General features: G+C 40.1%; 1 protein-coding gene across 7 annotated transcripts in view; it reads left to right on the top strand.

Moving 5' to 3' along the window:
* The window catches only part of LOC132086116 (chromodomain-helicase-DNA-binding protein 1-like), a 103689-nt gene that overhangs the window by 47300 nt on the left and 30439 nt on the right, over positions 1–25950 (top strand). For 5 of the 7 annotated variants that reach the window (XM_059491576.1, XM_059491575.1, XM_059491572.1 and 2 more), the window contains 12 exons: positions 2355–2538; positions 3663–3764; positions 5052–5119; positions 16025–16174; positions 16475–16728; positions 21021–21246; positions 22131–22231; positions 22454–22632; positions 23174–23301; positions 23382–23598; positions 24242–24331; positions 25616–25806. In XM_059491576.1, coding sequence (XP_059347559.1) covers positions 2355–2538; positions 3663–3764; positions 5052–5119; positions 16025–16174; positions 16475–16728; positions 21021–21246; positions 22131–22231; positions 22454–22632; positions 23174–23301; positions 23382–23598; positions 24242–24331; positions 25616–25806 — 1890 coding nt within the window. Of the gene's footprint in view, positions 1–2354; positions 2539–3662; positions 3765–5051; positions 5120–13801; positions 13931–16024; positions 16175–16474; positions 16729–21020; positions 21247–22130; positions 22232–22453; positions 22633–23173; positions 23302–23381; positions 23599–24241; positions 24332–25615; positions 25807–25950 lie in introns of those variants that run through there. The other 2 variants (XM_059491574.1, XM_059491577.1) reach the window with 2 other exon arrangements.

Genomic DNA, 25950 nt, shown 5'->3' with positions numbered 1-25950 from the left:
AGAGGGCAAGACTGGGTTGGCCTCTGTGTTCAACACCAAGAATATTTTAGGCCTGCTGTGGGTGGCAACCCTGTAGGCATGGTAAGGTAGGTGCAAGGAAGCCATACCAGACCTCTATCATGTCTCAGTTGTCTCTTAATCCAACAGAGACTGAAAAAAGCAAGACTAAATTGGCCTCTGTATCCCAATTTGTCCATTTCCAAATAAGATTTTTTTCTTGTTCCCACTGTCCTCGCCCACATCAACAGATGCTAGTAAAAATTATTTTTATTTCTTTTTGAGAAGTAAGGGTAGATGATCAGAATCAAAAATAAGAGTTAATTGTTCGAGCCAAATGACTCATAGAAAAGGAAAAGGGGGGGTTTGGTATAGATGAGTAATGTAATAGTTGGCTCTCACAATTAAAAGATAAATATTATGCACATGTATAGTAATGTTATTATAATATGTCGTGTCCCCCACCTCCCCCATAAACCCCTTTTCCCTCCCCCTTGTAATAACCTTAGTAGTCAGGACATTTAGAGAAGGCTGGCTTGTTACCAGGAGGTGCAGCATAACAACACCTGACCTCCAATCAAGATGTAAGAAAGTAATCACCAATGAACGGCAGAGAAAGAGTTGACTGACAAAACTTTAGGAGGCACTAAGGATATAAAAGGCAGAGCATCCATTTTGTAGACAAGCATGTTGCTAGTAGTCATGGGAGCTCCCAGCGCTGAGAACTTTTTCCTTATTCAGTCCTTTGTTGTAATTTTTTGTTAAGGTTTAATAAACCTTTGAAATTTTAAAAGTGAGCAGTTGTTTCTCACATTAGCATTATAGCATCATGCCTGAAGTAGGCCCTTGATGACAGGCATGGGAAGCAACTTTGTTGCTCTCCAGCAAGTATAAGTAAAGCTAGCAGTCATATTTTTTTCATATCCCTCCACTTCAAAATGAGGAAGTTTTATCATGGTTTGTTTCTTTCATTAAAAGTCAGTAGATGCAAATGGTTGGTTGAAGTGCTATCTACAGGAATCAGTTTGAATGGCTTAATTTTTTTCCCCTCCTCACTAGTACGATTTAATTGGTGTTAGCAGCGGGGAGAGTAGTGGTTCTGTTTTGTGGCTTTAAATGTTGTCAATTAGGTGTGTTCTAGTGCAGAAGATGATCAAGCTACCACCCACAGACACACATTCTTACTGGTTGACAGCCAGGTAAATTGTGCTGGCAGTGATAGGCTTGGACTTTAATATTAGCTTTTGGGTTTTTATTGTCTTGGATTTTGCTATCATCTTTAATGTTGTTTCTTTTTAAATGCTTGCAACGCAAGTGTACATAATTTAAAAGCATTTTGTTTGTGTGGTGTTGTAATTCCAATGTTTTCTCCCATGATATATCTAAAGTATTCTAGTGTTTAACCTAATGAGGAATTTGATTAAAGTGTCAGCTTGGTTCCTTTGTAAAATTATCTTAGAAATCCAAATGTTCCTATGCTTTTGAATAGGCATGAAATAAATGTTTAACTTTAAATATTATTTTATTTGAATATGTTAAGTATAGTGTGAAATTGATGTACAGGTGGAATAATCCAGTGGCTCAAGAGTATGCTCAGGTCACTGATTATGTACGACTTTGTACAAGTCATATAATTAGTGACAAATTCAGAGTTTTTCTGTGGGAATTTTACTGCTGTTATTTTAACAGTATAAGATGGTCTGCATGGATTTAAATCATGTGTGGCAACACACCTTTGGTTTTCCAGTTACTTTTAAAAACATTTTTAAATCAATTGTTTGGTTGTATTTTGTATATAGATGGTCCAAATCACAGCATTAAATGTAGCTTGCAAACACTTCCTTACAGATACTTTTCCCACCTATTCTTTTAATGAAAAAAAATAAAAGCAGGGAAACAAAACAGAGTTTATATTTGCTTTGAAGAAATGCGTACTCAAAAAATTGAGGGGCGACACACTGCTGATCTAAAAAGACTTAAAACAATTGGATGTATGTGTATATGCAAAAATATATTGTGTTTCTTAAAGTTAAATAAGGATTTGGGTGGGTGAGAAATAGTCTTGTTTTACTCCTCCAAATTAATGATAGATGTTCTTTTTTCTCCTCTCTCCCTCCTTTGCCACTTCCTCTTTCTGCTCCAGTACCCAATGCTTCTTTTAAGGTTTAGTGAAAGGTTTCTGATTAAACTGAATTTTCATTCCTGATTTATTTGATCCAGTGCATTAATTTGTATGCTATCCATGTGTCTGGGCTAAGCTAACAGTTTATAGGTAAAGCTAACGGTTTTTTATGTGACTTTTAAAAAATCCTATTTAATTAGCCATTGTCTAATATCTTTTTAACTTCTAATTGCAGTCAGTCAGATGATGATTCTGGGTCAGCATCAGCTTCTGAATCTGGTTCAAGCTCTGGAAGCAGTAGTGATGGAAGTAGCAGTCAATCTGGTAGCAGTGACTCTGAGTCTGGTTCAGAGTCTGACACATCTAGAGAGAAGAAACAAGTTCAAGCTAAACTCCCACCAAAACTTGATGGATCCGAGGTAAAACAAAACAAATTAACCCTTTGTTTGGAAAAAAAAAATACTCTGTGCAGAATAGTTGCAAAAGTAGTTTTTATTTTAACAAACAAAACCTCCATAATTTTTACGTAGAATGTTAAGTTGATTGGGTTAATGAATTTACATACTTAGCTCTCATAACAAACAAGGCTGCTAAGTTCTCATTTCTGTAAATACCTACAGTTAGATAATGACTTAAATTTTATAATGCAGAAGACCTATTAACATATTGTATATTTTTGAAGACAAAGCCACAGATAATGTTCCAATTTCTAATTTTTTTTAAACTTGTCTCTCTAATGCTGAGTTTCTTCATATCAATAAATGTGCAACAATTTCAGGGTTAGGTACATCTTGTTTTCTGTATGGGGAAAAAGTCTGCCTAATTTAGAAAAAAAGAGTGGTGTCTAGAAATCTCTTCAGTGCAATGGATGAGCTCTCATCTGTTTCTCTATGTAATATGGCCTTAATTTGGATGATATGATATACATGAAGGGTAGTAAAATATTTCCTACTGTAAGATTCAGAGGCTGTTAAGGATACTTTTTTGTGTTTGTGGTTTTGGGTTTTTTTGTTGTTGTTCATATTCATGGTTTTGATACTGTTTCTCACAGTATCCTTCTGGATACAGTGTTCAGCATAGAGCTAGACAAGTCCATAAAATGATGGGTGAATAATTGGCTGATGGGTTGGACTCACAGTTGTAGTAAATGGAATTACATCAGGCTGGTGACTAGTGATTAGTAGGGTTCTTCAGGGCTCAGTATTAGGGCCCTTTCTCTTCAGTGTTTTTATAAATGATCTGGGCACAGGAATTGAATGTACATTAAGTAAATTTGCCAACAATACTAAACCAGGAGGAGCTGTTGACTCCCTCAGGGAGTCAACAATTATTGTATAACATTCCTTTCTACAGAAGTCTCACTTCTTTAAAATGCTATCCAGTATTATTAATGCATGCAGTATTTTGTACTGAGTTTTTTATTAATAATGAAATTGAGATTCATCTTAATAGTGATGATGCTCAGCTTAAGAAAAGTAAGTATGTGGTAAAGTTTAAAGTTTCAATAGGTTTAAATTACTCTTGTATCTGAATTCCAATTCAGTTTTGGAAGTCCAGTCCAAGTATACTTGCTGTGCAGAGATCAGAAGTGGTCAAGAAGCAACAACAACAGAAGGCAGCCTCATCAGACAGTGGTTCAGAAGAGGTGAATAATATACGAGTTAGTAAATAAAATGTAGAAATGCATTTCTCATTACCCCATATGTTAGAATAAAATTATTTAGAGCCAAGTTCTGTTCTCCTTGTGTTTAGCAAGTCTGGTTTTAGTCTATAAAAGTAATGTTCAAATAACCGACACGCTTATGAGGAAACATGGGTGTAACATGAGTTGTGTCAAAATGATAGCAGTTTAGATTGATATCTTTAGCTAGATATTCTGTGATGTATGGACTAATTTTTCAAGTCACGTTATATTAAATTTCATTGTATTTCTTCCGAGTTCCATAAAGACAGTTAAAAATACTATAAAATTTTCCACTATTGTTTCCATATAAAGGTAGCTGCTGACGTTTTTAAAAAACACTTTGGAGTAGAAAGCTAGATTTTTGCAACTTTTGTAGCAATTATAAAAGTATTCTTGTCTTTTAAGAACTATACTTCAATTTTAGAGATTTTTAAAACCTAAACCATAGACTCAACAAAAGTTGACTTTGTGCAATATGAATATCTTTTAAGGACACTAATGACTGTGAAGTAGAATTTATTTGAAAGCAGACTTGCATATTTCCTTCATTATTAAAAAAAAACAGTGTAATTGCAAGTCATCATTACTCTGTGTGTCTCTTTTTTAGTCAGATCTAGCTGCTCATCATTAAAACTGAACACAGGAGTTAATTATATATACTTAAACTATTAGTTTATTGCTCTTGCTAAATACTCTTTTCCTGAAGACTCTTTTTCAGGATAAAAATGATTTAAATTTAATCTCCTTGAGATTGGTTTTAGGAAAATAATTTTAAGAGGGTTCATAGATTTTTTTTTTTTTTTGTTTAGGAGTGGAGAGAGAAGAAACATATATGCTATTCTAACAATTTTCTTAGTGGTATTTAAATGTGAGAGTATATGAAAGGTGAGACAGCTCTCAAAGGGCAAGAGGTTTTATTAGGCTTTTGAGAGAACCTTCATCTTGATTTATTAACTTGCAGCAGTGTAAACTGACTATGTAGGCACAATGATTATATTTTAAAACAGTTTTTTGTAGTGGTTTCTAGAGTTCTGCTGACATGGTATGTTTTAGATGGAGAAATATGAAATCAACAGCAATCCTGATCTTATTCAATATCAATGGGTACATTGAGAGGCGTGAAGAGGATAAGACATGAAGAATAGGATTTCTGTTTGAAAGTGGGAGCTGAATTATCTTTTTAATACTAAAAATACTTCATTCTTTTTTGCGCTAATAAATCGCATATATTCTTTTCTTCATCTGCAGGATTCATCAAACAGTGAAGATTCTGTAGATGACTCTTCCAGTGAAGCCAAGAAGAAAAAACATAGAGAGTAAGATGTTTTTCATAAATTATATAATTTTTTGTTATGGCAACATAATGCTTATAATTAGCCAGTCTTAATTTCTCTGCACTTAAAATACAGTCTTGTGCTTCTCAATTTTGATTGACATTTTGAAACATTTTAAAATAAATACTCTGAAAGCAATATATATATAGATCTTAAAGGTCTTTTCCAACATAAATTATTCTATAATTTATTATATCACTATTCATTTCTGAGCAAGAGACTGTATTACCTACAGTATTATTGGAAAACATTCATCACCACTTTTTATTTTTAAAATAGTCTTGTTTGTGGCATGTTTTTGAGCTGAAGGTCCTCTGAAAATTATTGAAGAAATAAAAAATTACTTAATTAGCTTGTCTCAGATAAAATTTGAATTGGAATCCCATAGTTAATTAAATGAGCCTTGCTTGGTCTTATCCTATGCAAGCTACTATAGCTCCAGAGCTCAGTCCCCAAGGGGACTGGGTGCCAGAAGCCAGCTCGCTCTCAGAACAAGGCCGTGGGACAGCCCTAGCAAGCAGGGAATATTCAGCTCTTAGTGATTAGGCAGCTCTTATGATTTCAGCTTTGCTTGCTAGGTAGCTTTTTCCCTTGGCCTAAGGCTCCAGCAGATGGTAGAGAGAGGAGAAGCAGAAGACGCTGGCTGTTCCACGTGTATGGCTTTATTGGAGGGGTTCCGTGAAGGGTCTCAGCTCTTCTTCTTCCGAGTTAGTAGGGGTACAGTATGCTACTTTTATACCCTTGGCGCCCAGATCCAATCCTGACCAATGGCAAAGGTGTTAGAGTGACCATAAGTGACCAATAGTAGGGTTAACATAATATTGCCTTACATGGCTATAGGGATAAGGTATAAGGCGGATGTCCCTGGAGACAGGAAACTTCTTTGCCGCTGTGTCAGCATTCTATTCTCCAAGGGGCCCTGGCTAAACCTGAGGGGTTTACTACAGTTAATGCCAAATTTTTCAATGTTTTTACAAAAAATGCAGTCGCGATAGTTCTTTTGAAACAGTGAACAAGACACAAGAACATAGCTGACACAATGACAATTACAGGGAGAATCAGCAACAATCCCTTGACTAAAGATGTAATCCATCCTGTTAGTCCCCATTGCCCGAAAAGTTCATTGACCCAATCTGGGATTCTTTCTACTTTCAAGTCCTTCACGAGATCTTTCAGTTTCTGGATGTTCGCATGGATGGACTCCGAACGCGAAGAGAGGTTGAAGCAGCACATTCCCTCGAAGTCCTCACATCCATGTCCGTGGGCAAGCAGCAGGAAGTCAATTGCTGCTCGGTTTTGGAGTGAAGCTTGTCTTGTGGTTTCTTCTTCCTTTAAGAGATCACTCAAGGCTGCTGATGTGGCGTTAGCTTGTTTACTGAGCCAGCACCCAAGGTGATTGATTTCACCGAGGGCTTTAGCTGCAGCTACCCAGGGTAAAAACAGAGAGACAGCAATCTTTTTTGGTCTGTTCCAATCATATAATCTTGGATCACAATTTTCATCAAATTCAGTGCGGGACCTTTTTTGCCAATTTGATTCGCTTTCTTTTTTCCAGTTATGTAACAGGGTGATGTTTGGAGTAAGAGTAGAAAGTTTTCCCAGAGTACAGGGACCTCCCTGGAGTCGGGAGGGGATCCCTGCCCATACTCTGTCACCACAGATGAGAAACTATTCCCTTGGGTAATACTTTGGGATGGAGAGAGGACACAGAAATTACACGAGCGGTGTAATTGCACCAATCATGAGGGTTATAGGCTTTGTTCACTGGTGATACGTCTTTTCGATATGTGTTTTTGTGTTGGTCAATTTCTGGCCAATTGTTTTTTGGATGCCTAAAGTAAAATTTGACACAATATGTGGCCTTGGAGGATCCCAATCGATCCCATTCTTGGGGTTCCTCTCGAGCATCTGGCAGAATTTTTGTCCACTCGTCCCAAGTATCAGCCCCATTGGGTCTCTTACCTGTGGTGTGGAGAACCTCAGAGTTCTGGACAGGCCAATCGTGTGCTACAAAGGGAATTCCTACTAGTCATGTAGAAAGTGGATTATCAATGCTTCCCATGGAGAAGCACATGTTGTCTTGTTTTAATGTTTTTGCTAAGGTTACCCAAACATTATGACTGGGCTGAGGGCTAATCCAGCTGAAGGCATGTGGTACGGTGTAGAGCATCCAGGCAGCGGTGAGGACAGCACCGATGGAGATATTTTTCATCTTTGGGCAGGATTAGGGCTTCTGATAGGGAATATAAGCACAATTTGTTATCTTTATGATGAGAGAGAGAGATTTCTGCCTTGTTCTTTTCTGTGTTCCCCTCCTCCCCCCCTTTTTCTTTTAATTTCTAAGCTACACTATGGGAGGAGGAGTGGGTAGAAGGTTAAGGGGTTTTAAGGTTAGGAAGAGGGAATAATATGTTTTTTTACATTACACAACACAGTGTAATAACACATAATTCAGGTCCACCTTGGACCTGATTGTAGTAGCACGCACGCATAACCTCTACCCCAAGTAATCAACTGATGAGGCCCTGAAACTTGGTGTGTTTCAGGGTCCTTCACGAGTACGGGTGGTTTTTCCGTGAGCTTTGCTTGTGTGGTATTCACAAAGTGGCGAAGTATTGGTGGGTCAGGCTCTGATGCTGTGCAGTTCAGGAAGTTGATGACATAGAGAGCCTTGCAAAGTCTCTCCACTGGAGATGTGATTTTCGTGTCTCTTTTCTGTTGATCGAGGACTCTTTTGAGGGTTTGATGTGTCCTTTCCACGATGGATTGTCCTGTGGGGTTTACAGGTATGCGTGTCTTGTGTGCTATGCCCCATTCATTGAAGAACTCCTTCAACTTGTGGGAGGTATAGGCTGGTCCATTATCTGTTTTAATCTCCTTTGGTACACCCAGGGTGGCAAAAGCGAGGAGGAAGTGTTTTATTGTGTGCATGGTCTTTTCTCCTGCATGTGATGATGCAAATACTGCTCCTGAGAACGTGTCGACCGAAACATGCACGTACTTTGACCTTCCAAAAGGTGCAAAGTGAGTTACATCTGTCTGCCACAGCTGACAGCTATTCAGACCTTGGGGATTGACTCCCGTACCCATTGACGGTATCTGGTAGTTTTGACAGTTCGGACAGGTAGCCACGATAGTTTTTGCCTGATCCTTTGAGAGCTTAAACATTCTCATAAGGGCAGGTACATTTTGATGAAAGAACGCGTGTGACAGCTTTGCCTGAGCAAAGATGTTAGGAACATTAGCAGTTTCTGCTGCCATTGCTAATGCATCTGCTTTCCTGTTGCCTTCTGTAACAAAACCTGGGAGGCCCGTGTGAGACCTCACATGCATTATGTGATAAGGTTGCTTTCTGTGAGACATCAGTTGTATTAACTTAGAGAGCAGTTGGTATAGCTTTGGGTTAGAGACCTCTTTGAGAAGAGCATGTTCTGCTCTCATAGCTATTCCAGCAATGTAAGCTGAATCTGTGACCAAATTGAAAGGCTCGTTTTTAAATTTTTCAAAGGCTCTGACAACAGCTGCTAATTCTGCAATCTGTGGCAATCCTACTGTTTTTACGTCAGATTGCTATTGTTGTGTTTGGGGGTCTCTCCAAGTAATCACCGACTTGTGGGATGACCCTGAGCCATCTGTAAATAGGGTTAGAGCCTTGAGAGGTTTTCTACTTTGGATTCATTTTGGAATCAAATGGAAAGTTTCATTCTGGTTGAAAAGCTTGTGTTCTGGGCTGTCTGATGAAGTTTGACCCGTATAACTGTCCAGAGCAAACTGTAGACTCGCATTGGTCTTGATCAAATCCTCAAAGTCTTTAAGGGTTATTGGCAAATATATGCATTCAAAATCACAACCTGAAAGAGAGCAAAGGCGAGTCCTAGCCTTTTTTATTAAGTGTGCTATAATCTCCTGGTAGGTAGTAAGTGTCTTTGTAGGTTGGCTACTTGTAAAAACCCATTCCAGTATCAACAAAGGATCTCACAGCTTAGGGTCCCATTGGAAGATCAGTCCATGGAATCTGGGTGCTTTTCCCAGGATGATGAACTCGAAAGGCAGACTTGGCTCGTAGAGATGGGCTTTGCGTGAAGACAGGGCTTCCTGGACTTTGACGATGGCACCTCTGGCTTCCTCTGTGAGGGTGCAGGGAGAGTCCAGTTCCTTGGGTCCACGAAGCAGATTGAACAAGGGAGCAAGGTCCTCTGATGTAATTCCTAGCAGTGGACGCACCCAGTTGATGGATCCGCACAGGCTATGTAAGTCCCTGAGGGTTTTTGGGTCGTCGTCTATGGCGATCTGCTGAGGTAGGATGGTTCTTTCCCGGATCTGGACTCCAAGGTATGTCCATGGCTCAGTGTACTGGATTTTATCCTCACGAATTTCCATTCCTGCCTTTTCAATGGCTTCAATAGTCTTTTTGACCATTTTGTCCAAGTAAGCTTTGTCTGAAGCACACACCAGAATGTCATCCATATAGTGATAGATGATGGCGTCTGGGAATGATTTCCGAATGGGAGACAGGATGTGAGACACGTACCACTGGCAGATAGTCGGTGAATTTTTCAATCCCCGAGGAAGAAAACGCCAATGATATCTTTTGAGCGGAGCTTCCTTGTTAATAGAGGGAACGGAGAAAGCAAACCGTGGAGCATCCTCGGGATGCAGTGGTATGCTGAAGAAACAGTCCTTAATGTCTATGATAGCAAGTGTCCAGTCTCTAAGCAACATCGATGGGGAGGGCAGGCCAGGCTGAAGAGGGCCCATGTCCTCGATGACTTCGTTGATTCTGCGAAGGTCGTGGAGAAGCCTCCACTTGTTTGTACCTGGCTTTGGTAGAACGAAGACTGGAGAGTTCCAAGGGCTGTCGGACTCCACTATGTGGCCTTTTTTGAGCTGTTCTTCCACGAGGGCGTTTAGGGCACGCAGCTTGGCTTTCTTTAGGGGCCACTGCTCAGTCCAGATTGGCTTGTGGCTTTTCCAGGTGAGACGGGGTATTTCTGGCAGCGCGCTCAACTCAGTGGCCCCAGTCAGAAATCCGGAATGGGAATACATAAGGAAGCACCCCACTGGGATAAAATGTCTCTGCCCCAAAGGGTGATGGGGGCCCTTACCACGAATGGACGGATGGTTGCCAGCTTGCCTTCTGGCCTTTCAACCAGGATGTTGTTCTTGCTCCTCATGGATACTGTAGTTCCACCAATCCCGGAAATCATGCCTACAACAGGTTGTAGATCCCAGTGTGCTGGCCAATCTGAACGGGCGATGATGGTCACATCTGCACCGGTGTCCAGCATCCCTGGCAGGTGGGTCTTCTCTCCTTTGCAGGAGAGGCCGCAGTCGATGGTAGGCTTGGATGGTCCCATGACTTGAGCCCACATAGCTGTAGGGTTGAGAGGAATCTGTTCCCTGTGATTCTTTGGGAGTAAAAATGCCTGAGCTATTGGAGTTCCCTTAGAAAGAAAAAATGGTAAGTCTATGCAGTATACCTGCACGAGGATCTCTTGTCCCGGCTGCACTGTCAGCACTTCTGGAACAACGGAGATCTCCTTTAAAGTATTAAGTGAGTCACCTGTAATTAAAATGTCTGAAGGACTCCCTTTAGGTCCATATTTTCCTGTGGGAACACGGTGAACATTCTTATCATTAAAGTCAATGGACAAAGCAGTTACCAGTTGCCGGCGGGTACCCCTCTGGGTTGTCCCGTGGGTTGGGGCTTCTCCTTTGGGTCTGGAGCAGCCTGAGTTTGTGCGTGATTGGGTCTTGGTGGCCTTTGATTTGTATTCTGCGCCCGAAGGTCGAACGGGCGCCTCAAGGAGTTTAAAGGATGCGGCTGATAGCGTTGCTGATGTTGGGGTCTTTGATAATAATTCCGATGATATCCGGGGGGTGATCTCTCCAGGCAGTCCTTTATATAATGTCCTAGCTCTCCACAGTGATAGCATTTAGCTTGTTCCTTAGAGGTTATGACTGCATATGCACCCCTAACTCCTTCAGCAATACCCTTAGCAACTGCTTGGGCCACTGTATTTTCAGTGGACATGTGACATGTACAGCAGTCTAGCATTTGCTCTATAGTAGGGTCTGAATCCATGGGTAAAGACCTCAAAAGGGCCTTACATTTCTCATTTGAGTTGCTGAAAGCAAGCTTGCATAAGAGTTCCTTTCTTGCCTCTGCACTCTCTATTTGTTTCTCCAAAGCATCTCTAAGTCTGTCCACAAATTTTATAAAGCTTTCTTCAGTGCCTTGTTTTATAGTAGAAAAATGCATTGTTGGTATTGACTCATCCTGCATAAGAAGCAAGGAGGTTTTTGCTGCGATTGCTGCATCCTGCAGTGCTTCTTTATTCAGTGTTTCCATTTGTACTGCTGGCTTTTGAAAGTCTCCTTCACCGGCCAACTGTTCTACTGTAAAGTTGGTCTTACTAGCATCAGCAGTATATGAATCTGATAACGTTTTTAAGTGTTTCATCCAATGCCTATCCCATAACAAATATTCTGCCAGTGACAGAAGGCATTGTGAAATATTTTTTACATCGTGAGGAAGCAAGACATGTGCAGAGAACATGGCTTCTAGGAAATTTCTAAAGATATGTGAACTACGTCCATGTTCCTTGGCTATATTTCTCAATTGCACTAGTTCCTTATTAGAAATTGGTTTCCATGTCTTGATATTAGATTCCCCACCATTCCTTCCTTGCTTATATTCGACCGGAAAGGCTGTGATTTTCTGTGCTAGGTCCCAGTTCCCAGACTTCGTAGCTTCTATCTTAATAAGAGCCCATGGGTCTATATTAATCGCATCAAAATCAGATTCATCGGAAGAACTCTCATCGTCAGAGGAATGATGTGAGGGATATGCTACCTGTGAATTCCTTTTTTTTCGTTTAGAAGCGCTTTTCAAGGTTTTCAGTGACTGGCCAGAAGTTGGCACTATAGGATGAGGGGTAGCAGCACAGCAGGGACCGGATTGGGTGGGGGGGGTGATGCCACAGGTGGTCTCTGATCCGTTCGGGTGGCAGGAGGGTTGGGTCAGGAGTTGGAGGGACGCGTGGGGGCAGGGGGGGTGGGCGGGCTGGGGATGCACGCCTGGGGGGTTTGGGGGTGCGCAAACACTGCTGTTGGTTTGGGGTACTGCACATGTGTGCGGCTCAGTGCAGGGGGATAGGATGTGGGCATGGCTCAGGAAAGCGGCGGGAGGGGCCGGGAGGGTCGGGGCGGTCTCGGGAGGGGTGGGAGCGGGGGCGGTGATGGCGGGGAGGGCGGTCGCAGGGGCGGGGGGGTAGCAGCACGGGGTTGGGGGGGGGTGGCAGCGATAACGGGGCCGGGGAACGCGGCGGGGGGAGCGGGGGACAGCGCGGGGGCAGCAGCGGGAGCAGGGGATACCGCGACGGAGCAAACGGGGGCGGGGAACGGCGGCGCGGGGGTGGGGGGGACCGGAATCGCAGCGACGGGAGGGGGCAACGGCAGCACGGGGGCGGGGGGAGGGAGAAGGGGGTAGAGCGGCGCAGGGGGAGGGGTGGTCGCAGCGGAGGGTACGGTGGCAGGGGCAGGGAACGAGGCCCCCGGGGCCGGATGCGGGAAGGAAGCGGGGCCGGGGGGGTGGGGGGCTGCAGGAAACGGGGAGTTGGGCAGCGAGGGTCCCGCGAGGGGGGGGAATGTGGGGGGGGGGGGGCTGCTTGGCTTTTGCCTGCGAGGTGGTATCTGCAGGAAGCACTGCAGCGCCCAGTGACTGTGGGGCATGCAAGCCACATACCTCTGTTATCTTATCAGCGCAATTAGCATTTGAAGAGGAAAAATCTGTTAGTTTAGAACTTTTTTCAGAATTAGATTTTTCAATAGTTTTAGTTATTATATGAAATAAAGGTAAGAAGTTAGTAACAGAAAAGTCCTGTTTTGTTTGAGACATATAAATGGTGTTTCCAACCGTATCCCAAAAAGAATTTTCAGTAATTGTGGTCTTATCTGTTTCAGGAAATTGTAGCACAATCCAAGTTACAAATTTTTTAAGAGTCTTTTTTGACAGACTACCTTTAGAAAAAGAGAAATTGTTAACAGATAAGGTTTTTACAATGGTTAAATATAACTCTCTCTCAAGTGTGGTTAGTCTTAGGGTGCTTAAACAAGTACCCATGATTTTCAAGCCCTTTCCACAGAAAAATGAGAAAAAAAAGAAAAAAAACAAGAAAGGTTTTTTAGAGCATCCAAAGGTATGCGCGCAATCTTAAGTAATACTTACGTCCTTTGGGGTCAGGGGTCTGTGGAAGGGGGTCTGCTCCTCAATTCTCCTCAGACTTTATCTCGTCCAGATGTATTGTTGAGGGTCGAATTGAGCCTTCCGCAGAGAGGATTTTCTAAAATGAGAAGTCCTTTCGCAGAAGGAGAGGCTTCCCGAACAGGCAATAACAGGAGGCCCCAAAAGGCTCCGATGCTCTGGTGACGCTTTGCTCCTGGGGGCCAGGGTCCGACGACATGTTGGGCAGCCACTTAAATGAGCCTTGCTTGGTCTTATCCTATGCAAGCTACTATAGCTCCAGAGCTCAATCCCCAAGGGGACTGGGTGCCAGAAGCCAGCTCGCTCTCAGAACAAGGCCGCGGGACAGCCCTAGCAAGCAGGGAATATTCAGCTCTTAGTGATTAGGCAGCTCTTATGATTTCAGCTTTGCTTGCTAGGTAGCTTTTTCCCTTGGCCTAAGGCTCCAGCAGACGGTAGAGAGAGGAGAAGCAGAAGACGCTGGCTGTTCCACGTGTATGGCTTTATTGGAGGGGTTCCGTGAAGGGTCTCAGCTCTTCTTCTTCCGAGTTAGTAGGGGTACAGTATGCTACTTTTATACCCTTGGCGCCCAGATCCAATCCTGACCAATGGCAAAGGTGTTAGAGTGACCATAAGTGACCAATAGTAGGGTTAACATAATATTGCCTTACATGGCTATAGGGATAAGGTATAAGGCGGATGTCCCTGGAGACAGGAAACTTCTTTGCCGCTGTGTCAGCATTCTATTCTCCAAGGGGCCCTGGCTAAACCTGAGGGGTTTACTACAGTTAATGCCAAATTTTTCAATGCTTTAGAGGCAACCTTCCCCCCCAATTATTACAGGTTTGACAGTAATAAACCATCTTGGCTAGTCAATAAATCCAAGTTGAAATTGAGCTGGTTTTAAGCTGTAAATGAAATAGTTTGTGAAAAAGATTATACCTTCTCATTGGTAGTGACCTCTTGGGTGTGGGAGGGGTGGTTTTGGTTTTTTTTTGTTTGTAATTTTGTGAGTTTTGTTTGGTTGTTGTTGTGGTGTTTTGTATTTTTTAAATGAACATTGAATAGAAATTTAACTGTTTTCTCATTCCTCTTCTCCAGTTAAATTAATCATCTCAGTATTCAGGGTTGTCAATATAATATCTTCAAGAAGGGGGGGGGCAAAAAGAAGCTGTTATGCCAAATAGTGCTTTTTGAATGAATTGTCATTCTGTCTTTTGTTACTTAAGAATGTGATTAAACCTAATAACATAATCTGTTACAGGAAAGATAGTTTAGAAACTAGTAACCAAATAACCCCTTCTATCCAGTGCTTCAATTTTGATTTATACCTATTTTGAAACAAGTATGTTTGCAGCTGTTATCTGACATGCAGAGCTGATTTCTATATATAAATTTAGTACAGGCTCCAAGCCATACAGAGTGTGGTGTTCTATATGTTGTCTATATCTCCAAATAAATACAAGTTGTGTATTTGCATAGGGGTGGGAGAGTTGATTGGTTTGGGGTAGGGCTTTTTCTGTTTTTATTGGAGGGAGAGGTTGTTGTTTGGGTGTTTTTCAATTTACAGCTTACAGAAAAAAATCTTTTGAGGAGACAGATGATTCTGTAGCATTTCCAAGACACACAGATGTATTGATCACAATGAAAATGTAATTTGAGGACCACTTCATATTTAATTGAAAGAAGTGTCAAAGCCCTGATTCTTAGGTTTCCTCATCTGAAATGGAATGTAAAGGTCTTTGAGTAATATTTCACTTTTGAAGGACATTAGTACTATTTGATCATCTTGGTCAAAGACCCCCTAAGACTGGTATTAGATAGTAGTATAAAGATTTAGCAACCTTTCAAAAATGCATACCAGATTTTTCTTCCACTCACACCCAAGCAATTAAGATTAAATTTCTCTGTACAAACAGAGTCTGAGTTAAGATACTGTTGATCAGTGGGTACATCTTTCCTCTTGCAAAGTAGAATATCTCAGCTAAGCAGGAGAACAGAGATACAACCACTGGGAGTCACAAGTGGCTTGCTCATAATATCTTGCATGAGTGTTAAACACTGAGTTGGAAGCTCAGTTGGGGCTTTTGGGAGCCAGTGCCTCTGATTGCCATGGTTGAAGTCTTTCTGTGTGTTTCTCAGTCTGATTCTCTATTATTTTTTGCTCCTGTGCTGAAGTTGCTATTTATTCATGAGGCACAGGGGATATAGCTATTAGAGATTTTTGGATTCTGCAAAATATAATGTTATGGTTTTTATGACGATCATAGGTAAGTTCCAGTAAATATGTATCTTTCCAACTAAAGTTATTAAGGATGTCGGGTTTATTCATGTCAAAATAACTCATTTATTAAAGCTGTATTTTATACAGAAATCCATATTTTTGGTGTATTTTGTTCTTTACATCTGTCTCTTCATAACAGAATTCAATTCCTTTTGAAGCCACTTGGTATTTTTACCTGATATCCATCCATTATAATTTTCTGTCATTCCAGCTGAAATGACTATTATAACATTTTTATTTCTGTAAAGAATGTTGAAATTAAAGCAACGAGCCTGTGGTGAATGCTTGATTTTAAAAACAAAACAAACCCCCCCCGAAAACTAATGCGAGTTACTATTTTGTTTCTCAATATGTACAGTGAAGACTGGCAAATGTCTGGGTCAGAGTCAGTATCAGGAACTAGTTCTGATTCTGAATCAGAGGAAGATAAAGAGAAAAGCAGTTGTGAAGACAGTGAATCTGACTATGAGCCAGAAAACAAAGTCAAAAGCCGGAAACCTCCAAGCAGGTAAGAAGGTCTTGCATTTTAGCTACTCTGGTACTATTTCTAATTTGTAATCAAGTACTGTACTACTATACAGGCAAATGAAAACATTAATATTTATTACAGAACTTGAAGACCTTTTTTAATCTACAAAAGATGTTATCATACCAGTGGTTTGTGTTGAATACCTCTTTCCTGTCTGCTCCAAATGAAATTGGTCTAACTGAATAGTCATGAAAAACACGTATTCAGAAACAAATATAGAAGGCTTATAGTTGTCCATGTTGAAACTCCACTGTTGTGTTGTGTCTTATTGCCTTCAAGAATTGAGCCAAAAAGTGGCAAAAAGATTGCAGGACAGAAAAAGAGGCAGCTTGATTCGTCAGACAATGATGACTATGACAAGAGAGGATCTCGTCGCCAGGCAACAGTCAATGTTAGCTACAAAGAAGCTGAAGAAACCAAGACAGATTCTGATGACTTGTTGGAAGTTTGTGGAGAAGATGTCCCACAGCCTGAAGAAGATGAATTTGAAACTATAGAGAAGTTTATGGATAGTCGAATTGGCCGAAAAGGAGGTAATTTTGTTATCAGTGTTCTTAAGATGCTGCTCTGCATTGTGGTGCAATGTCAACAGCAATTATTCTCAGCTGTAGGTAACCTGTGATGTTTGTAAAGACGTTTTAAAGTACCAGAAAGTAATCCTATTTTGTTTTTCATACTCATAAGGATGTTTCTTTTGTAAGCCTTATAAAATTAAACATAGCAGAACTTAAGTAACTAGAGAAGTGGTCACAGAACTAAGCCTGACAGAGCTCAAGAAGTGTTTGGACAATACTCTCAGGCACATGGTGTGACTCTTTGGGATGGGCCGGGAGTTGGACTCGATGATCTTTGTGGGTCCCTTCCAACTCAGCATATTCTGTGGTTCTGTGAAAGAGAAAAAATGAAGTGGAATATTGCTTAAATGCATAGCATACTGTTACATCACTATTTGTACAGTTTATTGATATTTGATAGGTATAAACTCTATACAAGAGGGTGAAGAGAAAATGGAATGAATACAAGAGCTAACCAGTAGCCTGAATGATGAAGGATGAGGTTAGGAAGGCTGAACCATTGAGATTGTGATTTCAGTTATTTATTTTCAAATAGTCCCAATACAGTGCAATGGATGGTGGAATATAAAATTTCAGTGGTATGCTTGCATGTGCATTTCTAGAACTAATTTTATGGATGATGGTAAGGGTTTCATATTTCCAGCATCTGATGAGATGCAGTGTCCTGCTTGTGTGTTGCTTCTTTTTTTTCCAGTGTATTCTTACTCTAGCCCTTTAATGCACAGTGTCATCGCTGTGTTAAAAGCCTTTTGGACTAAACTTCTTCTATTTTACATGCCTTTTACTATTGCAATGCTCTGTTTCTATATCTGCTCCCTGCATCTGGTTGGGTCCACTTCTTTATTTGGCTCTCCTTGCAGAAATGGGCCTGTTTCTTTCTGCTAGTGTGCTTCAGCTGTAATACCAACTGTATTTAATTAAAAATTACCCCACATAAGATTCTTAAGATTGGGGGGAGGGAAGTAGTAAAACGAGTTTAGGGAGAAATAGTTCAAGAGCAGCCCATCCCAAAGAGCATGAAGTCAGGCAAAATTGCCAGTAGGCTTGCAGAGATAAACAAGGAGCTCTTGGCAAAACTCAAGAACAAAGAGGAGGTATAGGGAAGGTGGAATACAGAGACACAATCCAAGCATGCAGAGACACAGTTAGGAAAGCCAAAGTCCACTTGGAATTGAATGTAGCAAGGATTGTCAAGGACAGCAACAAAGGCCTCTCTATAGGTGACAAAAGGAAGACTAAGGAAAATATAGGCATACTACTGAATGACAAGATAACACAGGACACAGAAAAGGCTGAGGTACTGAATACTTCATTCATCTCAGTCTTTACTATCAAGACCAGTCTTCAGGAATCCCTGGTCCCCGATATCGGGGAGGGAAAGCTGGAGCAAAGAATATGTACCCTTGGTGGAAGATGATCAGGCCAGGGAATACTTAGGCAAACTGCACATACATAAGTCAATGGGCCCTGATGGAATGTACCCATGAGTACTGAGGGAGCTGGCAGATGTCACTGCAAGGACACTCTCAATAATTTTTGATCATGGCAACTGGGAGAAGTGCCTGAGGACTGGAGGAAAGCAAGTGTCATAGAATCATAGAATGGTTTGGGTTGGAAAAGACCTTCAAAGTTCATCTACTCCCATCCCCCTGCAATGAGCAGGAACATCTTCAACTAGATCAGATTGCTCAGAGCTCTGTTCAACCTGACCTTAAATGTTTCCAGGGATGAGGCATCTACCACCTCTTTGGGCAACCCGTGCCAGTGTTTCACCACCCTTGTCATAAAAATTTTTTTCCTTATATCTAGTCTAAATCTCCCTTCATTTAGTTCAAAACCATTACCCCTTGTCCTATGGCAACAGGCCCTATGCAACTAAGCTCCACACAGCTGCTCACTCATTTTCCCCTGTGGGATGGGGGAGACTATCAGAAAAAATAAAAAGGTGAGAAAATTCATGGTTTGAGATAAAGGTAGTTTAATAGGGAAAGCAAATACTGCACACATAAGCAAAGCTAAACAAGCAATTCATTCACTACTTTCCATTGGCAAGCAGGTGTTCAGCCATAGCCAGGAAAGCAGGGGCCCATCATGCATAATGATTACTTGGGAAAACAAACCATCTCTCCCAATTTCTTGTGCACCCACAGCCTACTCCCTGGTGAGGTGGTATGAGAAGCAGCAAAGGCCTTGACTCTGTGTAAGCCCTGCTCAGCAATAACTAAAACATCCCTGATATATCAACACTGTTTCTATCACAAATTCAAAACATAGCCCCATACTGACTACTATAAAGAAAATTAATTCTATCCCAGCCAAAAGCAGAATGCCCTACTAAAAAGGTTGTCCCTATCTTCTAAGTCCTCTTTAAGTATTGAAAGACCACAATAAGGTGGAGTCTTATCCATGCTGAACAACCCCAACTCTCTCAGCCTGTCGTCATAGGAGAGGTGCTCCAGCCCTCTGATCATTTTTATTACTCTCTTCTGGACATGCTCCAACAGATCCGTGTATTTCTTGTTCTGAGGACTCCAGAACTGGATGTAGTACTGCAGGTGGGGTATCACCAGTGGGGAGTAGAGGGGCAGAATCACCTCCGTCAAGCTGTTGGCCACACTTCTTTTGATGCAGCCCAGGATATGGTTGGGTTTTTGGGTTCTGATAGCACATTGCTGGCTCATGTCCAGCCTTTTATCTACCAGTACTCTCAAGTCCTTCTCCACAGGGCTGCTCTCAATCCCTTCATCCCCCAGCCTGTATTGATACCAGGGATTGCCTCAACCCAGGTGCCAGACCTTGCACTTGGCTTTGTTGAACCTTATGAGGTTCACATGGGCCCACTTCTTGAGCTTGTCCAGGTCCCTCTGGATGGCATCCCATCCTTCAGGTGTGTCAACAGCACCACTCAGCTTGGTGTTGCCTGCAAACTTGCTGAGGATGCACTCAATCACTTCATCTATGTCATTGATGAAGATATTAAATAACCATTGGTCCCAAACTTATCACTGATCTCCATCCGGACATGGAGCCAATTCCTTATCCATGAAATAGTCCACCAATTTAGAGAAGGATGTTGTGGGGGACCATGTCTAAGGCTTTACAGAAGTCCAGATAAGTGACATCTGTAGCCCTTCCCTTGTCCACCGGTGGAGTCACTTCATCATAGAAGGCCACTAGGTTGGTCAGGCAGGACTTGCCCTTTGTGAAGCCATGCTGGTTGTCCCAAATCACGTCCCTGTCCTCTATGTGCCTTAGCATAGCTTCTAGGAGGATCTGTTCCATGATCTTCCAGGGCACAGAGGTGAGGCTGACAGGTTGTTGGTTTCCAGGGTCCTCCTTTCTACCCTTTTTAAAGATGGGTGCAATGTTTCCCTTTTTCCAGTTACCTGGGACTTCACCTGTCTGCCATGATTTTTTGAATATCATGGAGAGTGGCTTGGCAACTACATCAGCCAATTCCCTCAGGACTCTGGGGTACATCTCATCAGGTCCCAAAAACTTATGTTCAGATTCCTCAGGTGGTCTCGAACCTGATCTTCACTTGCAGTAGGACAGACTTTGCCTCCTCAGTTCCTGCATTGACTGAGGAAAAAAAGTTGTTGAGTACCTTATCCTTCTACTCATCTGTTGTTACCAGTTTGCATGTTAGTGTTGTCCAGAGAGGTGGTGGAGTTTCCCTCCTTGGAGATATTCAGAAGCTATCTGGACATGGTCTTGGGCAACTGGTTCTAGGTGACCTTGTTTGAGCATAGAGGTTGGACCAATGACCTCCAGAAGTCCCATCCAATCTCAACCACTCTTTGATTCTGTAAATTTTATTTATGGCATCCATAGTAATAATTGAATAGTAGGCTATTGAAGTCTCAAGGCTGATTAAGCACAATTCTCAATATCTGTTATATTCTTAGAGATGAGAAGGACATAGCAAAGATGACAGCAAGCATTGTTAGTGGAGCATTCTCTCAGGATCATTAGAAAGACTAGGAATGCTAAGAAAATTCTGATGAGACTATAGGTTAGGGACAGTATTTTTTGGTTGCTTTTTTTGAATCTTGTTGGTATACTTGTGCATGTGTTAATATAGCTGCATCATAATTCTTCAAATAAGAAGACTGACATAAACATTGTAGATATAATTAATCAAGTTGCATCTTCATATAAGAGCATCACAAATTGCTTTCTGCAGTGTGTTTTTTTACTGGTTAATTTATGGCAGTGCATCAAGCCTTATGGTGTGGTTTCTTTATTAGCCACTGGTGCTGCAACCACCATCTATGCAGTTGAGGCAGATGGTGACCCAAATACTGGGTTTGAAAAATCAAAGGAGCCAGGAGAAATACAGTATCTTATTAAATGGAAAGGCTGGTCACACATCCATAATACATGGGAAACTGAGGAAACACTGAAGCAACAAAATGTTAAAGGAATGAAGAAACTGGACAACTACAAAAAAAAGGATCAGGAAACAAAACGCTGGTGAGTATTTTTATAACAATTTCCATGTTGCATATTTTTGTAACAATATAGATGGCTTTAAGTGCCTGTACAAGAGGAAGACAAAAGCTCTAAATTTGAAGCTTTCCTAACATCATACGATCCTGTAAGATTCTGTGCACACCAACTTTACTTGAGCACGTGACAATACTCACACATCTTGTAAAATCAGGGCTTTAAGGAAGCAGCTTCTGCATCTAGATTTTAATATGTGTGTTATAAATGATGTTTTAACAAGATGAGTGGTGGGTTTTCTGGTTTTGTTTTAAATTTTAACTTTTACTTATTTTGTCATTGTATTTTGATCAGAGTTCTTTGGGAATTGCTGCAGAGATTTAAAAAAATCAGAAATGACTAAAGCACTCAAAACATTACAGCATTTCGTTTTCTTGGCTCAAACTTCTGTCAAAGCCTCAGAACCAAGAAATTTAAAAATTCCTTACATTTTAGTGCTATGTTGTGGTATTCCAGTTTGTTAGTATGTGTAATATAATCTATGAACAGTGGTGGAATTTTTAGTGACTCATAAGATAGATTCTTAATAGTGAGCCATCTGTGTTCTTCTGTGAAAATACCATGTGAAGTGCATTAACTGTATTGAGAACAGATATTGTAAATAATCTGCATGACTAGTATAAGATGTAGCTGATAGTAATTTCTCTTTATAAGCTTCCTCAGTCATCAGTGATAATGTACCTAGACCAGATGCAACACTTTTATAGCAGGAATTCCAGAGTTGTAGCTTTTCCAAAGTTCTCTAAGCAGCATTCCTGTGGTGCTTACATTCAGAGCTTTAAAATTGCCAGATTTTCTTAATTTTAGAACTGCACAAAATAATAAGTGCTGCAAATGAATTCCCGTTTCAGGCTGAAAAATGCTTCTCCAGAAGATGTGGAATATTATAACTGCCAGCAGGAACTTACAGATGATCTACATAAACAGTATCAAATAGTGGAGAGGATAATTGGTACGTGACAAACTTCCAGATGGAAAACAGTCTTGCGAATATTACAAGTTTATTGCTTGCATGTTGAATTTATAGTTAAGAAATTTAGGTTATTAATATCCCTAGCAGCTTAAGGCAAAACCAAATCTTTGATGAAAAGTTTTGTCTTATCACCTAAAATGAGTGCTTTCTTAAAATACAGAAAGAAAATATTGATCTAGTATCTCTAATGCGTTTCTACAGCTCATTCAAATCAGAAATCAGCAGCTGGTTATCCAGACTACTATTGCAAATGGCAAGGTCTGCCTTACTCAGAATGTAGCTGGGAAGACGGTGCTCTCATTGCCAAAAAATTTCAGACACGTATTGATGAGTATTTTAGCAGAAACCAATCCAAGACTACTCCATTTAAGGACTGCAAGGTGAGTGTGTAATTTCAATGGATTTATACAGTTGCAATAATTTTTTTAAAACCTGATCTATTTTATGCATTCAATAGTGCATATTATAAAATCTTTTTGAATGCTGTCCATAACAGTGATAGCTATATTTATATATGTAGGAAGTATTACTATTAAGAATAGACTTTGGTGTCCATGCCCATGGCAGGGGGGTTGGAACTAAATGTTCTTTAAGGTCCCTTCCAACCCAACCCATTCTATGTTTCTATATTTGCTCCTACTTATTTTTTTGTCATTCAAAGATGAAATTGTTTATTACTTTAATTTGTTTTTAAAGTAACCTTTGTGAATGAGTTCTTGTAATTTCTGTTGTGGAATTCAGATCAGCAAACTAATTTTAGCTTGCAAATTGGTGGATATTGTTATATGGCTTAGATGTTTGTCATGAATAAAGACTAGACTTGGTGACCAAACAGAATCATATAGCCTCTTTGTTTCTATAAGAAGATATATTGGTAACTTCACTTAGTAGTAAGACTGATGCTCAATTTGCTTTTGACAGATTCTAAAACAGAGGCCGAGGTTTGTTGCACTAAAGAAGCAACCATCTTATATTGGAGGACATGACAGTTTAGAGTTAAGAGATTATCAGTTAAATGGACTGAACTGGCTTGCCCACTCATGGTGCAAGTAAGTAGTCTTAAATTAGTCTTGCTGGTTTTAACTTGAAAGCATTTATAAATTTTGTTTGTTTGTTTGTTTGTTTTTAGAGGGAATAGTTGTATTCTTGCAGATGAAATGGGTCTGGGTAAAACAATACAAACAATTTCTTTTCTGAACTACCTGTTTCATGAACATCAACTGTATGGGCCTTTCTTGCTAGTCGTGCCACTTTCTACCTTGACATCTTGGCAAAGAGAGATTCAAACTTGGGCTCCTCAGATGAATGCTGTGGTTTACTTAGGAGATATAACTAGCAGAAATATGGTGAGTATTTCTTTGTATCATTGGAAATATTAGTGGTAAATAAGACTCACTTCATGTTCCTGTCTTATGCTAATCTCCAATATTTTGATTTGGAATGAGCAAATAATTATTTGAAACATTGCATATGGTTAAAATGCAAATTAAAAGTATAAATTTTGATCTGATCTGAATGAATATTAAAAATTTCATTCTTGTTTAATAATAAAAATGATTAAAAATGCAACCTTGCATTTGAAAATAAATTGTCTTTTGTCATGGAATTATTTGGGTGCATAAAATAAATATTTAAGCCAAACAGACATAATTTTGTTTCCTGAAATGAAGACTATAAGGAACCTTATCCATTACAGTTTGCAAACAAAAAAAAACAACCAACAAAAAACCCAAAACACACAAAGAAATCCACAAAAAACCCTAAACACACAAAGAAATCCATAAAAAACCCCAACCAAACAAAAGCTAACAAACACTCCACCACCACTGTTTAATAACTTTAAGAAAAAAAGCTTCACTTGCTATGTTCCTTGATCATGATCAGATTCTTGTATGTCACTTAACATCTATATTGCTATAGTACCTGAAGTCATCCTGATCAATATGACCATTTTTCTACAGCTTATAGTTTGCTTGATTCTTCTTCTAGATAAGAACTCATGAATGGATGCATCCACAGACCAAGCGATTAAAATTTAATATACTTTTAACAACTTATGAAATTTTGCTGAAGGATAAGGTAATGACCCTTACTTCTTCAGGGAGATACAAATAATTTGTACAATGTAAAATTCCTTTAGAGTTGGCACATATTTAGGTTCTGGGCTGTTAAATGGATGGGGGAGTATGATGGCTTTACTCTTGGAATTATGAACGTTGTTTTCTTTAAGCGCTTTTAGATTTTATGTATGTGTGGTTAGACTTTCTGCCCCCTCCATTAACCCACATATCAAGTGGGTAAAACTTTTTTTTTTTCAGTTTGCTTGTGCTTCACATTGCTACCAAAATCTGTAAAAAAAAAACTTCCATAACACCAATGCAGCATGAAGAAGCAGACATTCTTTATTTGGCTGAATGCATGAGGGGATATCTCCTCTGAAATACATGCTTAGTACAGGAAGCTTCCTGTTTATATGCTATATTTTACATACATATTCATAGGTTTTCCCAGAAAAAACACATATGATAATAATTTCCCTGAAGTCATTAACATATGTTCCCGCTCCTTTATGCATGTGTTCTGTTCTGGGGCTCTCTGTCATACCTGACCGCCTGGTGAACTAGTAAAAGTTGGCACAACTGGGCTGGTTGCTTTCCAGCTCTTCTTCCTACAGAATAAGCATTGTGTGGTTCCATAGGCCAAGTTTTTTGAAGAATAAGGATTGTATTAACCCACCAGCTGCAAGCAATTCTTCATCTGGCAAAAACATTGCTGTAGTAATTTCTTTGCATCTCAAAATCTTTACTTTCCTGTTAGTCATCCAGGAACTGAAAAAACAAACCAGTCCATAGCTCCAAGCACCTGTGATTCACAACTCTGAAATTTCATGGGTTTTATTTTGTATTTGTGTGTGCAGTATTACATATATTTATATTACTACTCTCTTCCTGATGGTAGCATATAAAATTATTGTAAATCCTAATAGCATATGATAACTATAATAAAAAATTCTGCTTGCTGACTTTCTATTTAATTTGTTTGTACATGCTGAAAATAAGAGAGTCAATAGTGGATTTATGCTGGGATTTTTTTGTCAGTTGAAAATGTAAAGGTCAGCTTTTTGTCTTCTTCCTTACCCTAAGTATAAACTTGGTTTATACTTTCTTTTTAATGTTGGGATGCCTGCATAGCTTTTTGAATCTAGCAAACATAAAACCTCTACTTAATATCAAAAACATATAGGTGTCCTTTTCTATTAAAATAAAAGGAGTGATGGTGTATATATAACCTCATGTAAAATGTCAGACATTGCATAATATATTAACTTGTATAATGTCTTTCCCTCTCTCCAATTTCTTGAAGTCATTCCTTGGTGGTCTGAATTGGGTATTTATAGGAGTTGATGAAGCTCATCGTTTAAAAAATGATGATTCCCTTCTGTACAAGACTTTAATAGACTTTAAGTCTAATCATCGTCTTCTCATTACTGGAACCCCTCTGCAAAACTCCCTTAAAGAGCTTTGGTCTTTGCTGCACTTCATCATGCCAGAAAAGTAAGGAATGTGATGGGGGGGGTATTGTAGTGATTGGAGAATCAATAAAGAATTGCATTGTGAAATAGCTTTAATATTTTTTTATAAAATAGATGCACATATTTTTCATGCTGCTCTGGATAAATTGTTTTGGTAGCAGCTGTC

This window comes from Ammospiza nelsoni, chromosome W (genome assembly GCF_027579445.1).
Source record: "Ammospiza nelsoni isolate bAmmNel1 chromosome W, bAmmNel1.pri, whole genome shotgun sequence".
NCBI lineage: Eukaryota > Metazoa > Chordata > Aves > Passeriformes > Passerellidae > Ammospiza > Ammospiza nelsoni.
The sequence above is the reverse complement of the archived record's forward strand: the minus strand, read 5'-3'. Positions and strand labels throughout refer to the sequence as shown.